The sequence below is a fragment of the Poecilia formosa genome, unplaced genomic scaffold (genome assembly GCF_000485575.1).
Source record: "Poecilia formosa unplaced genomic scaffold, Poecilia_formosa-5.1.2 Scaffold559, whole genome shotgun sequence".
NCBI classification, from domain to species: Eukaryota; Metazoa; Chordata; class Actinopteri; order Cyprinodontiformes; family Poeciliidae; genus Poecilia; species Poecilia formosa.
Genome location: NW_006800498.1, coordinates 217,087 through 231,343, shown reverse-complemented (window position 1 = coordinate 231,343; position 14,257 = coordinate 217,087). Strand labels below are relative to the sequence as shown.

Below are 14,257 nucleotides of genomic sequence, written 5' to 3'. Positions count from 1 at the left end.
GCTTGACAGAGACTGTGCTGCTGAACTGGCAGGAGGATCAGAAATGGATTGTCTTAAAGTCTCTTTGCTGAAAGTTATTGAAAAAGTTATTCGATAAACTAGAGAAAATGCAAAGATGTATAAACTTTCTGATAAAACAAACAACATATACTGAAGCAGATTTATGTTCTGTTTAATAACTTCTGAATTAAAACAAACTGCTTTATTTACTACTTTTACTTGTAAGTTACAGAAAGAATCTCTTCTGACTTTCAGGCTGTCAGCGGTCATTTTTTGGCAAAGTGAAAATATTTTCAGTCTCAGGTTTTTAGAAACTGAACAGCAGGAGAATAACAGTCAGAGATAAACATAATATATCTCACCACAGGAACAGGCTGTCATACTCCTTTTTTTAGTCTGTGTTTTTCAGAAATCATCTTACTGTTTTTGTTTACACTTTGCCATGAGACCACCGAGTGCCAAGATTAGATGAAATGTTACTGGGAATAACAGCATGTTTTCTGCCCTAAAATCATAATTGCCATAATTGCAAAATAATGACAGAAGTGTTGATGAGAAATAATTACTGTGGTTTACAAAATAAGAGATAGCATACTGATGTGGTTCCATGTCTGTTTTTTCTTTTCACTTTAATTTTTAATAACAAAGAAAGTAATGGAAGCAGCAAGACTGTTGGCAAGAGAGACACATAATCCCCTCTTAAGCAAGAGAGAAATTAATTTGGAGTTGTTCAGACTCCCCAGGTTATATTTTTTACATTTCTAACTCTCAATGCAACTCTACAGGAGACCTGGTATCTGGTGGGCTAAATAATTCACAATTCTGTCCACAGGAGTCTATAAATGTCATTTTGTCTTGTTCTGTACTTCTTAAATTCTCCTCTACTCTTAAAAGGTCATATTTTCATTTGAGATAACTTTTAGTGGCCTGTAACAATGGCACATGTATGTTCATCTACAAACTGCTTGTTGCTGAGGAGCTAAAAACCTGAGTTTCATTTCTGCAGATTTCACTTGCTGTTCTTTCTCTGACCTCAGTTTCTGTGAATATATTACATAAGCTGTGATGTTAAATACATAATTCTGTGTAAGGATGCAGAAAACATCCATCACACGCTTATTTTTGTAAATTGGATCTTTTCGTCATCACTCAATATACAATCACTGCCATTGATCATATTAAATTTCAGTTTCTGTAGATGTTCTAATCATGCCTTGTGTCTGTCTGTCTGTCTGCCTATCTGTCTGTCTGTTTCCAGCAGGCATTGGGCCAGAGGTCAGCATTTCATCATAAGGCAAAAAAAAGATATGCAGGATGGGAAACCATGCACCAACTGATAACTTGAAATAATTTAAACAAATACTAATCTAACTTAGAATTTTGGAATGTGGGAGGAGGCCTGAGTACCTGCATATGTCTCAGTACTCTGGGGACAACTTTCAAACTCCATGCAGAAAGACCCTTGGCCAGCATTTAAACCTAGGACCTTCTTGGAAACAATGCTACTAAGTCTGTCGCCCTGCAGCCTATGTTGCACTTTAGACACTTCTAAAACTTGAGTTATTGTACAGTCTTTTATGTACTGGCAAAATAAGTTACGATAGGTATGTAAATGATTCACAGCTCTACATTATACTGTCAACAAGTCATTATGGACCCATTCAAGAACTGAGCAAATGGTCTGAAAAACATCGGTGTGGATGTGCCATAATTTTCTCCAACCGAATAGAAACAAAACAAAGGAATTATCTTTGTTGAACAATCTAGAGTCAGCAAACAGCTTCAGTTATTACAGCTAGAAACTAGAAATCAGACATGAAATCTGGGAGTAGTGATGGACTCTGACCTGAACATTCAGAGCCACATAAAGACAGTTACAAAGTCGGCCTCCTATCACCTGAAGAACATTTCTAGGTCAAAGGACTAATGTCCCAGCAAGATCTAGACAAACTCACCCATGTGTTTATCTTTAGTCAAACTGATTACTGAAAGTATCTTCACAGGTTATTTTCTGCAGCTAATATGTGTAGTCTGTTTAAAATAAACTATGATATCTTTGGTGTCGTTTGTCTGTGTAGATGTGAACAAAATATCTGTACTAAAACTGTTTGGAGGAAGTGGTCTCGGTAAGGTTCCTAACTGACTTGGTATCAACAAATATTACATTTCAGGTTTTAATGAAACATGCTTATTATAGAGAATGCTATGTTATGTTTCTCCCTCTGAGAGATATATTGCCGAGCTAATATTTGCAGTGGTAAATAACTAACATACAGCTTTAGCAAGTCAGCTGTGTTTTAAAGCACAGTCAAAAAGACTATGATGAGGAATATTTCCAACTGGAAATTCTTCTAAGCAAGGGAAACCTGTAGTAGTGTTCATCTAGGTTGTTGACTGGCAAACTTCAGTCTGGAACTTCAGATGGGAGGACAATTAAAGAGATTTAAATGTAGTAGCAGAATGATGCAAAATTTATACATTTTTCAGGCATTCAACACATTTTAAAACAGACTGTACTAAGATTTAATTACAAACACACAAAAATAAAATATCATTTAGAGATTTATCTTACTTCAGGTTGTGATTAGATTTTTGTCAAAAAGTGGGGGAGTAAAAATATTTTCAACGCCACTTTCAAAAACAGGTTGCTGTTTCTCCATTTGCTCAGTCACTCAATTCTTCAATATAACTGTGTTATAAACTTTTTACAAATTCTACATGACATATCTGCACAATAAAACTGCAGTAACATTAATAGTTAACAGTAAACGCTTTTTTGTTTCATCAAAACAAAATAAACACGCTGATTTTTTGAATTGGACCTTTTGACATGAGTTCAATCACTGATTTTTACCATATTAAATTACATTTTATGGAGATGTTCTAATTGTGCCTTACCTTAGTGAACACACACGCATCCATGCACATACACACATGAATGTGCACACACACAGAACACACTTTTGTATCTTCACAGAAAACTAAGTTGTTTTCTTTAAAATCTTGCAAAAACTACAAACAACAACATCAACAAACCATCAACCACATACTGTTCACTGCAAACATAGCAGCAGAAATGTCCCTGTGGCTTTGTTTTATTTCCCACAGCTGATATTTTGACTCAGTGCAGAAATAAAAGCCCAGAAACAGCTAATAGCATTCATTATAATCCTGTTTCAGTTCAGAGCTCCATCAGTGAGACTATGTGTGCTGGGCTCTGAACCTGGCATGTACAGACAGAGTATCTAGAATGGTGCTATCATTAAAAAGTACCTTTGGACCAAGCTCAGCTGTAGAGTGGTATTCCCTCTTTCCTCTGGTAAAGTTCACATTTGTTGCCCCTCTGTCTCTTGCTCACCTTCCTTATAAATACAACTTCGACTTTGACACTTCTTAGAAGATTCTTTTTGTCTCTCCAGGATTCAAAACTTGAATTAATCATTTGTAGGAGGTGATCTTTTGTCAGGGAGGCAGGTCAGATTTTATTACTGATAGTGTTGGTTTCACTTGCTCGGATACCTCAGAAAGTTTGATTCATAATTCAGAAAATAGTCAAATAACTTCAATAAATGAACCAGAGTGCTGATACGGATACTGCTTCAGAGTATGTGTTCTTTACCTCTGCGTTCAGTGGTAACTACCAGGGCCTCCTGCCGCTCGCCCCAGCCCACGGCAGTGCGAGCTGTGAGGCAAAACACGTAGGTGTGTTCAGAGGAGAGGCCTGTGACAGTAAACTGGTGAGCATTGGAGCCCACTTCCACAGTGGTCCACCGCAGAGGGTCCCTGCTGTAAAGGCAGTACGATATTTGGTAGCCTAGTGAAAAGTGGAGGAAAAGAGAAAAAAATAATTATTTGGTGTTGAATTCTGTGTTTGTACCCACAAGAACTAAAATTGTCTAAATATGAAATTATGACAGCACTGCTATCATGCTATTTTCCAAATTATTTTTTCAATTTACGGGTAAAAATTTTCAAAAAAAGACTTAAAATCAATAGTTTTTATAGAGATTTGGTGACTAGAAGATGCCACTGTAACTACTGCTGTAAGTGTTTTAAAAATTCACAAAAATAAAGGGAAAACTAAAATAACACATTCTAAATCTTAATTCTAGATCTTAATTACCTAAATATTGTCAGTTAAAAACTTTATTATTAACACAGTGGAATTGACTGAGAAGGAAATAACACAAAAAATATCAATATAAATAAAAATTATTACACCATGGAGAACTGGATTTGGATTCACTCAATATGAAAGTGGAACATAACATAACAGGCTGGTTCAGCGTCAGTGAATGTTCCTTAAGACATTTCTAAATGAGGCTCAGTAGTGTGTGTGACCTCCGGAACTCGTCTCCTCCCAACAACTCCTGGGCGTACTGCTGATGAGACGGCGGATGTTCTCCTGAGGGATCTCTTGCTAGACATGGATTAGAGCACCAGTTAGCTCCTGAACAGTCTGTGCTGTGATGTGGCGTTAGTGAATTGACCAAAACATGATGTTCCAGATGTGCTAAATTGGATTCAGGTCAGGGGAACGGGCAGGCCAGTCCATAAAATCAGTGCCCTCATCAGGCAGGAAGTGCTGACACACTTCAGCCACATAATGCCTAGTATTGTCAGAAGGAATTCAGGCCCCACTACACCAGCATATGGTCTCACAGTGGGTCTGAGGATTTCATCCCGGTACCTTATGGCAGTTAGGACATCTCTGACTAACACAGGGAGGGCTGTGTGGCCATTTAAAGAAATGCCTCCCCACACCATGACTGACCCACCACCATGCTGGAGGATGTTGCAGGCAGTGTAACGCTCTCCACAGTGTCTCAAGACTCCAAGTTTGTCACATCTTCTCAGTGTGAACCTGCTGTCATCTGTTTAGAGCACAGGGAGAAATTCATGGTCTTGGTATTCTCTAGCAAAGGCCAATTGTCCTGCATGGTATTGGGCTGTAAGGACACACCCTATATGAGGATATTGGGTCCTCATGCCACCCTGATGGAGTCTGTTTCTGACAGTTTGAGTAGAAACATGCACATTAGTAGCCTGCTGGTGGTCATTTTGTAGGGCCCCCCTGGCAGTGGACCTGCTGTTCCTCATTGCACAAAGGACGAGGTAGCAATCCTGCTGCTGGGTTGTAGGCCTCCTACGGCCCCATTCATCTCTCCTGATTTATTGGCCTGTCTCCTGGTTCCTAATCCATTCTCTGGACACTGTGCTGAGAGACACAGCAAATATCCTTGCCACCACTCACATTGATGTTCGGTCTAGGATTAGTTGCACTTCTTAGTCAATTTCAGTGGGCTGTAAAATATACCACACGATGCTTTAATGCGTGACAAACACTGACATAATGAAAAGGTGAGTAAAATTTCAACCAGAAAGGACAAGAACAGAGAAATGATCTGTGGTCACCACCTGCAGAATCACTCTTTATAGGGGCTGTCTTGCTAATTGTGTCAGGATTTAGATTTTTCTGAGTTGTCTGTATGTTTAGTTTAGGTTTCTCTGTCTTATTTTGATCCTGTTCCCTGTGAGTCCTGTCTCCTCCCTAATTGTTTCCCAGGTGTGTCTAGTTCCCTAATTACTCCCTGTGTATTTAAGTCCACCTGTTGTCTTTGTCTGTTGTCGGATCGTAGTCGTGTCACCCTGTCTTGTCTTTGGTCTGTTGTCTCGTCGTCTCAGTTGAACAGGTTAAGTCCTGTGACGGCGTCAACTCCCTTCGTCAGTTTTTTCCTGTACTGTTGCTACCGGTGCCGAGCCTAGCCTCTGCTCTACCGCGCTGCATATTCCTTGGACTGTATGAGCTGCCTATTCGCTATTAAAGTCATCGTCATCCTACTTCCTGGTTCCTCGCCTGCTGCATTTGGGTCCGAATTCACATCACATCATGACAAATTGCCTCTCATTTCCACCTGTTGTGTGTTTCATTTGCACAGTAGCAGGTGAATAAGTGTTACTACCTAACTGGTGACATTGATTCCACAAAGGTGTGACTGACTGGGAGTTATATTGTTCTGTTTAGGTGTGTCCTTCATTTTTTGAGCAGTGTATATATGTAATCAATCTGTTCCCTTATCTTCACAGTTACACATTATTTTGTGTTGGGCTGCAATTTAAAATTCCAACACTGAAGTGAGTGGATGTAAGGTGACAAAATGGAACAGAAGTTCTCGGGCTGGAAGCATTTTTGCAGGACGTATTTGTCAGGGGTGCCAATAAACCTGTGTGGTGCTTTATTTTCTCAGTTTGAAATTCTTTGACACATGTAGCCTGTTCCCACTGAAGACACAAAAGTCATGCTTTTGATACTGAACTCCACTCCAGGACCGCAGCTTCATGCAATTTCACACACACGCACACGCACACACACGCACACACACACCCCCACACACACACACACACACGCGCATACACACTTGCTTCCAGTGGCATTATATAAACATACAGCCTCCTGTCTGTATCCTTGGCAGTGACCCATGGTGTACACCGCATGTGTGTGTTTCTCAGTCTCCAGTGCAGTAAGTCATGTAATAATGCTAACACACCCCACATCACAAGCACCCACACACTAACCAGTGATCCCCATCCAAGCTTTCCACAGGCCACCAGCCACTCACAAAGACCTATATTACTGGGATTGTAATGGGTAGCAAATACAGCCTTCCTACACACTGTCCCCCTGCACACTGTGCAGAAACACACAAATAGGCTGATGTGATTAGGTCACAGTGTGGCTGTCAAGATAATACTGTGCTCAGAGGCACCTAATCTGGTTGAGTGAGTGATAATCTCATCAGATAGTCTGATTGTATGTTAATGTGAGTTCTGCATGTGGAAGACTATAGGATAGCAGCCAGATCAACAGTCAAATCTAATCATCTAGGTCAGGGCACGGTTTTATTCTGGGCAAAATATTTTTAGGATATTGAAGCGTTGGAGGTAGATGAGGCCAAATCCTGGTTGTATAAAGTGATTGAGTCTTATATTATTCTTCTTGCTGTTGCCTGCATTATCCTTTTTGATTTTTATAAAAACTTGCAGCTCTTTTCAAACATCTTATATGCATCATATGCATTACAGGTATAATTATTTGGTGTAAGGAAAGATGTTTCATATGCTGATCAATTTTGAGTTGATGTTTTTCACACTTCATTCTGAAATGCCACTTAAAATGAGTACAAAACACCCCACATCATGATGCTGCCTCAATCATCTGCCGTTTTACTGCTGGGTAGTATTGAATTAGAATAGAAAGGGTAAAAACATATTTTAAAAAATGATATATCCACTTGAAATTGTGTATAACATTCCCACAGAGATTCTCAGGGAACATAGATGGTGTTCTGCATTTCTCCAAATCAGACTCCACAACTTTTCTTTTCATTGTTTGTCTTTTATCTGCCTTCTGCTTTAAACATTTCCTGAGAACCCACAGAGAAATGAGGCGGTCAAACAAACACGAAGGAAACCAGTGCACAACAGTTGTTTCTATCTGCATTGGCACACACACAATGCACTCAACAAGAACACAGCAGGATTGTGTGTTTGTGTTTGTCGGTGTGATGGAGAAAGAGGGATTTGCCCTCCCACTCATCCCACTGTCACAGGGAGGTGTCGTACTAAATGTCCTCCCCTCCAACAGAATGCAGTCACACATCACTCAAACTATCCTGCTAAACTCCCTTCCCTGCTGAGAGGACAAATACCTCCATTTCCTGCTCAGCATTCACACTCATTCTATCGTCCCCTTTAATCTCTATACTTCTCCTTCCTGCCTTTCTTTTGCCTTCTTTTTAGTGTCACTAACTCTGCAGCTCAACAAATCCGGTGAAATGTACTTATAGTGTCATTTGTGATATGCCATATATGTCATATGTCATATCACAGTCATATGTGATTCTATACACATTTGGAAAAGGATTTGGAAAAGGAACTCAAATAACCCTTTTCACACATACTGGTTTCATAATTTAAAAACCAGAGCACTATAGCATGCATTCACCCACAAACTTCACTAGTGGAGTGAACTGAAAGATGAAGACTGAACAAGCTCTTTGTTATCTTATGACTTTTACTTGCCCACTTCCCCTGAAGTAGGGGTGCACAGTGATATGTGATTCTGTGTTATTTTGTGAGCATCTCTGGAAATTTTTTCTTTTCTTTTTTTACCTAAAATGATGCCGTTGGGAAATGCAGGAGGCTGCCAGACCACCCGAACCGATGTCAGTCGAACCTCTGGAAACATCACACGGACTGGGGGACCTGGGACTGGAAACAAAAACAGGAAAGATTGTTGGCAGCAGAATAAATGTGTATTAATACAAAGGTTAAAAAACAGCAGAATGAATAACTACAAGGTAAACGAGTCGTGTAACAAAAATATACTGAAGGCATCTAACTCCAAAGCTCCAATGTCAACCCAACTATCAAGCATGGTGGTAAGCAGACTGGCATTAAGATTCTACAACAACCTCAATCTCAGCTAAACTTGTACACTAAGCTTAAGAGCCAGGTCAATGGTGAGAAAACAACCAGTTTAAATAAACTCTGCCGATTGTGAACGAAAGAGTGGTCACCTATCCAGTTGGAGGTCTTACAGGACCTTGCTCATGGAAACAGAAAGAGCTGGGATTTACTACAACTTGTTGAAGGACAATTTCTAAAGCGTTAGTGGAGAAGTATGTATATATGGAAAGTGGTAAATGGCTGTGTACTTGTACAGTGCTTTATCACGTCCAGAGGATCCCAGGCTCTTCACACTACAGTCATTCACCCATTCACACACACACTCACACACTGATGGTGGCAAGCTACTGCCCCAGGGTAGCCACAGCTGCCTTGGGGCAGTCTGACAGAGTTTGTATGCGTCAACATCATTTTATCTTAATGGAAAAAGTTAGGTATAACAAAGTGCTGTTTCATAAACATGCTTTTATGATAAGAACCCGGTTTATCCAGAGGTTTTTACTGACTTTGCTGCACAAAAATCAAGTTTTTACTTAATTTTCTGAATTTGGCTAAATATAACAAGCATTTTAAAAGAAAGTGACCCTAAATTCTGTTCTTATTACTGAGAATAAATTTGTTATATTGAGCCCCAAAGAATTTGAATACAAGATCCCTTTCTTTTAATATAGCAAACCCTGAAAATCTTTTTTATGTTTATGATCTACAAAGGAAGTTTTCTTCCTTTTCTACAAAAACTACAAAAAACAACAACAAAAAAACTGACTGCTTTATTTGTTTCATTTTAGATTTCTTTCTTTTTTTATTTGGCCCAGAAGTTTTGTTGAACTGACAACTTTGGCCCACATGACAAAAAGTTTGGACACCCCTAAGTTAAATGATCATTCCTTCCTGAATAAATTTAAATGCGTCGTTGCAAATCCCATGATGAATATACACACAACTCTCAGCTGCACTGTATGCTTAAAAGAAAAACTATACAGGGCAAAATAAGAAAAAGTAATTTCCCTTTAACTTTGTGCCCACTTTGACACTGCTGCAGATAAAAGTACATGTTCCACCTCAACAAATACATTTCAGCTCGAGTGTACACACATTCATAAGCCTGCTGTTGGTTTATGTGTCTGCGTGTGTGTGTGTGTGTGTGTGTGTGTGTGTGTGTGTGTGTGTGCGTGTGTGCGCGCGTGTGTGTGTGTGTCAGACAGAATGGAGGTTCATTATACATTGCTGGGAATTGACTTTGCCATTTTGTTTTATCCTGAAATGAGAAAAACTTTTCAAACGTGACTCTGCTTGACAGAGGATGATTGCTGGTGTGTGTGAGGGTGTATGTTGTGTTAGCCTTTCTGGACATGTGTGTGTTTGTGTGCATCGTGAAAGTGCCTGTAATGGTTATCAGGTCTCTACATTGGCAGCTACACATTATTAGGAGAAAGTATCCACATATGTCTGTGATGACAGCTGAGGTGCAAAGGAGAAAAAAGACAGGAAGAGCTGTGAAGAGGAAGGAGATGTGCTGAAGAAACTTCTGGTCACAGGCCTATAATTCCTACCATCTTCTTTAGTTCTGAGGAGGACAGGGCTGCTGGGAGGGCCGTCTCCAACCTGTGTGAACGCCAGCACTTGCAGTGCATACATTTTATATTTTTGGAGGGAACCCAGAAGCAGTGTTAGATTTCTGTCTCCTTGTACCACCTGAACACAAGGGGGAGTGTCTGAGTCTTTCTCATGGTACAACACCTGTGCAAAATGAGAGGAAAAACATTCATTAATAAAAGAAAAACATAAAGTTGGATGTATCCTAAGCTGCCAGCAATCTTAATTGATTAGGGATGTCATATACTTTGATGCCAAAAATAAGACATGGATAGTAGATAAATAGATACGGGAAGACCAAGCCATATACTATGTGCACAATTATTAGGCAAGTTTTAGATATATGACATTTTTATGCATATTTTCCAACTCTGAGCTCTATAGACTTGAATGCTTATTGAATATAAACATATCAGCTGCTGTATATTTGTTTAATGAGGGAGGGTGGGGCCTACGGAGATCAACATCAAGGTGTGCAGAATCATTAGGCAGCTTCTTTTCCACAGGCAACATGGGTCAAAAATGAGATCTGAAGACGGATTTTTCTAAGGTTTTATGGACTGATGAGATGAGAGTGACTCTTGATAAACCGGATGGATGATGAGCCCATGATGGATCAGTAATGGGCACAGAGCTCCACTTTGCATCAGATGACGGTAAGGTGGGGCACTGGTATCGGCTGGTATTATTAAAGATGAGCTAGTTGGACCTTTTCGGGTTAAAGATGGACTCAAAATCAACTCCCAAACCTACTGCCAGTTTTTAGAAGACACTATCTTCAAGCAGTGGTTCAGGAAAAAAATCTGCATGTTTTAAGAATACCATGATTTTTATGCAGGCAATGCTCCATTACATGCATCAAAGTACTCCACTATATGTCCAGCCAGTAAAGGCCTTAAAGATGAAAGAATAATGGAGTGGCCCTCACCAGACCTTAACCCCATTTAGAACTTCTGGGCCCTTCTTAAATGTGAGATGTACAGTGAAGGAAAACAGAACACATCTCTGAACAGTGTCTGGGAGGCTGTGGTTGTGGCTGCACAAAAATTGATCGTCAACAGATCAACAAACTGACAGAATGGAAGGCTTATAACTTTTAGTGAAAAGAAGGGTGGCTATGTTGGTCACCGATTTATATTTAAATGTCAGAAACCTTTGTCAACTTTGAGTTCTATGTTTATTATTCTCACTTTAATGGAAAGATGGGAAAATATTCAGTTTTAATTCAGTTGCATAATAATTCTGCACACTCGTTGCCCAATCATTGTACACACAGATATTGTCCTAAAAAGCCAAAATCTCTCACTTTTTCTTCATTAAATATTCAGGTTTGAGAGGTTATTTGACCGAGAGCAACATAGTTGCTCAACAATAAAATGAATCCTCAAAACTACAACTTGTGTAATAATTGTGCACATAGTGTAAAGTTATCTCGGCTTTGTTCTTGAGACTAAATCTGTGTGAAATAAATAATAATAGCATGAATCTTTCAGATAATAATCTGTGGTGCAATAATTATTATTACACTTGAAAAATGCACGTCAGTACACAGTGTGAATTCATTGACAAGAACAGCTAGAATGAAAATCTGTCAGAAGCTGCTCTTTCTAGGTCGTCATCTCCCCGCTTTACAACTCACAAACTTGAGCAAGAAAATTTATCTTAAAACCACATGAGGTAAAAAAAAAAATATCATCTCAAAATTAAAGATGTAATAATGAAAAGATACAAGTCAGGTACAGCAGGGCATCAGGGACGACTATTCAACATTTAGCAGGGGGTGGAAGGTGTTAAAAGAACTGCTGCTGGCAACCACTTCCCATCTATTAACATGGTAGGCATGCAGCTAAGTGTGATCCACAGAAAGGAACACAGATATGAGGTATGATGAGCTTTGGGCATGTTTGACGATGACCTGGATTTTGTCAGAAAGAATAAAATGCATGAACAATGGACTCATTTACAGTCCTGAGAAAAAGCATTTGCCCCTTTAATGGTTTCTTGAGCTTTTGCGAAAAGTTAAATATTTCAGATTATAAAACCTGATACCAGACTAGGAAAGCCAAAATAAAAACAAAAAACAGTTTATAAAAGGTTTCCTAAACCACATTCTTAAGGTTGAGAGACCAAAAATGTCAACAAAGTCCCTATTTTGATCTAAAACTATCTCATGACTGAGAGTGTTTTCACATTCAAAGCTGAAAACATGTAGTCACTGAATAAATAAAGGCTCCCATTTAGGTTCTAAAACACTAACCGTAATCAATATTTAACATTAAGAATAACTGTGGACTATTTTAAAACTCACAAAATGTCCAAACAAGATCATCATATATACAGTACAAAGAACTGTATATAATACAAATGATAGGGGATTCAATCTGTCATGATGTGCGGTGGTTGGAGGTGAGGAAGACGCCGGTGAACCCAGGTAGTCATGATGGTGAATGATGGTTTTAATAAAGAATCAGGAAAACAAATTCAAAATCACAGAAAGCACTGGGAGCAAACAGGTGAGGAATGAATGATATTAGACGAGGACCTGGCAAGAGACAAAGACAACAGGTGGACTTAAATACACCAGGAGGGTAATCAGGAAACTAGACACAGGACAGAGACTCAGAGGGAAACAGGACTAAACAGAAAATCTCAAAATAACTACACAGAAAAACACAGATCACAACACAATCAACTTTTTTGAGCATGACTATTAAAGGTTATCAAAATATTATTTTTCTGGAGATTTCAAGATGCCACAGAAGGAATAAGATTTTTTTGGCTAAAGCTAAAACAACAACAACAATAACAATAACAATAATAATAATAATAATAATAATAATAATAATAATAATAATAATACCATCTTTAAGCACTTCAGATAAAAGCATTTGAAAAAGTGGAACTGTCATATCTGCATTCCTAAACAGCCAATGATTGAGAGAGGAGCAGTACATAGGCAAAAACATTAGAATATCCTGAAAAGTTCAATATGCTTTGTCACTCATTTCAGAAAGGACAACTCATGTTATTCAGAACATGTGAAATATTTCAACCCTATATTTCTCGACATTATGATTATTCTGACTTACAGACCAAAATTCAGTATCTCAGAACATTTGAATTAATACATACGATCGTTAAAACTGGATATTTTAAAAAGAAATGTCAGGATTCTAAAATATATGTTCAGTGCTCCTTTTGACCTCTGTGGATCATTGTGTCTGAGGTGGAATGAGGGGTTGGGGTTGATCGCTGCCTTTATGACATCTGCATTATTGGATCTGATGTCTCTCATCTTTCTCTTGACGATACTCCACAGACTCTCTATCTATGGGGTTCAGGTCAGGACAAACGGCAGGCCAATCCAGCACAGCAACACCATGGGCACTGAACCAAATTTTGGTAATGGTGGCAGAAGCATTTATGACTGAATATTTCCTGGTAGACTTGATATGACCCAGCAGATGCCACAGCACCCCATCATCTCTGACCATGGAAACTTCACACTGGACTTCTCTGTTGAATGTCGGTGCAAGTCGACCAGAGGCGAGTCAACCACAGTGTCTGTGCACTCATAGTGAGGAACAGACTGCATAATGGAAAAGCTCACTACCTGGGGTAGAACCGAACTGCACATTAACCGGACAGGGAGCGAATTGCCAGTGGAAAAGCACCTTTAGAGGATCAGGAAACCTTTTGAGTTAATTAGCTGATTAGGGTGTGGCACCATGAGTTTCAAGGATATATATATATATATATATACACACACACACACACATATATAACTTTTTCACAATAACGTAATTTTAGGTTTACAATATTTGTAAACAGTAATCGAAAACAAAGAATAAAAGCTTGAAACATCACTTTGCATGTAATGAAACTATAGTTTCATTTTCTGAAACGTGTGACAAAATACTGAACTTTTTTGCACCATTCAAATGTTTTTAAATGTACCTGTATTTCAATAATTTATTGTTGTAATTTTCTGTTCTGCTTTTTTCACCAATGCTGAAAATGAGACCTTATGCATGAGGTGCCAAGCGTATGTGTTCCTAGAGACTTGCATGCAGTGTTGTGGTACTCGAGATCGGTCTTGGTCTCGAGTCCGGTCTTAAGACCGTTTTCTGATGGTCTCGGTCTTGTCTCGGACTCGACTGCATTTGGTCTCGGTCTTGTCTCGGTCTCGGGC

General features: G+C 39.1%; 1 protein-coding gene across 2 annotated transcripts in view; it reads right to left on the bottom strand.

Moving 5' to 3' along the window:
• sdk1b (sidekick cell adhesion molecule 1b) overlaps nucleotides 1-14,257 on the bottom strand; it is a 226,214-nt gene that overhangs the window by 48,713 nt on the left and 163,244 nt on the right. For both annotated transcript variants that reach the window (XM_007540753.2, XM_016665260.1), the window contains exons 25-27: nucleotides 10,023-10,209; nucleotides 8,173-8,271; nucleotides 3,620-3,814 (exon numbers count right to left, since the gene is read on the bottom strand). In XM_007540753.2, the coding sequence (XP_007540815.2) occupies nucleotides 3,620-3,814; nucleotides 8,173-8,271; nucleotides 10,023-10,209 (481 nt within the window). The remainder of the gene's footprint in view (nucleotides 1-3,619; nucleotides 3,815-8,172; nucleotides 8,272-10,022; nucleotides 10,210-14,257) is intronic.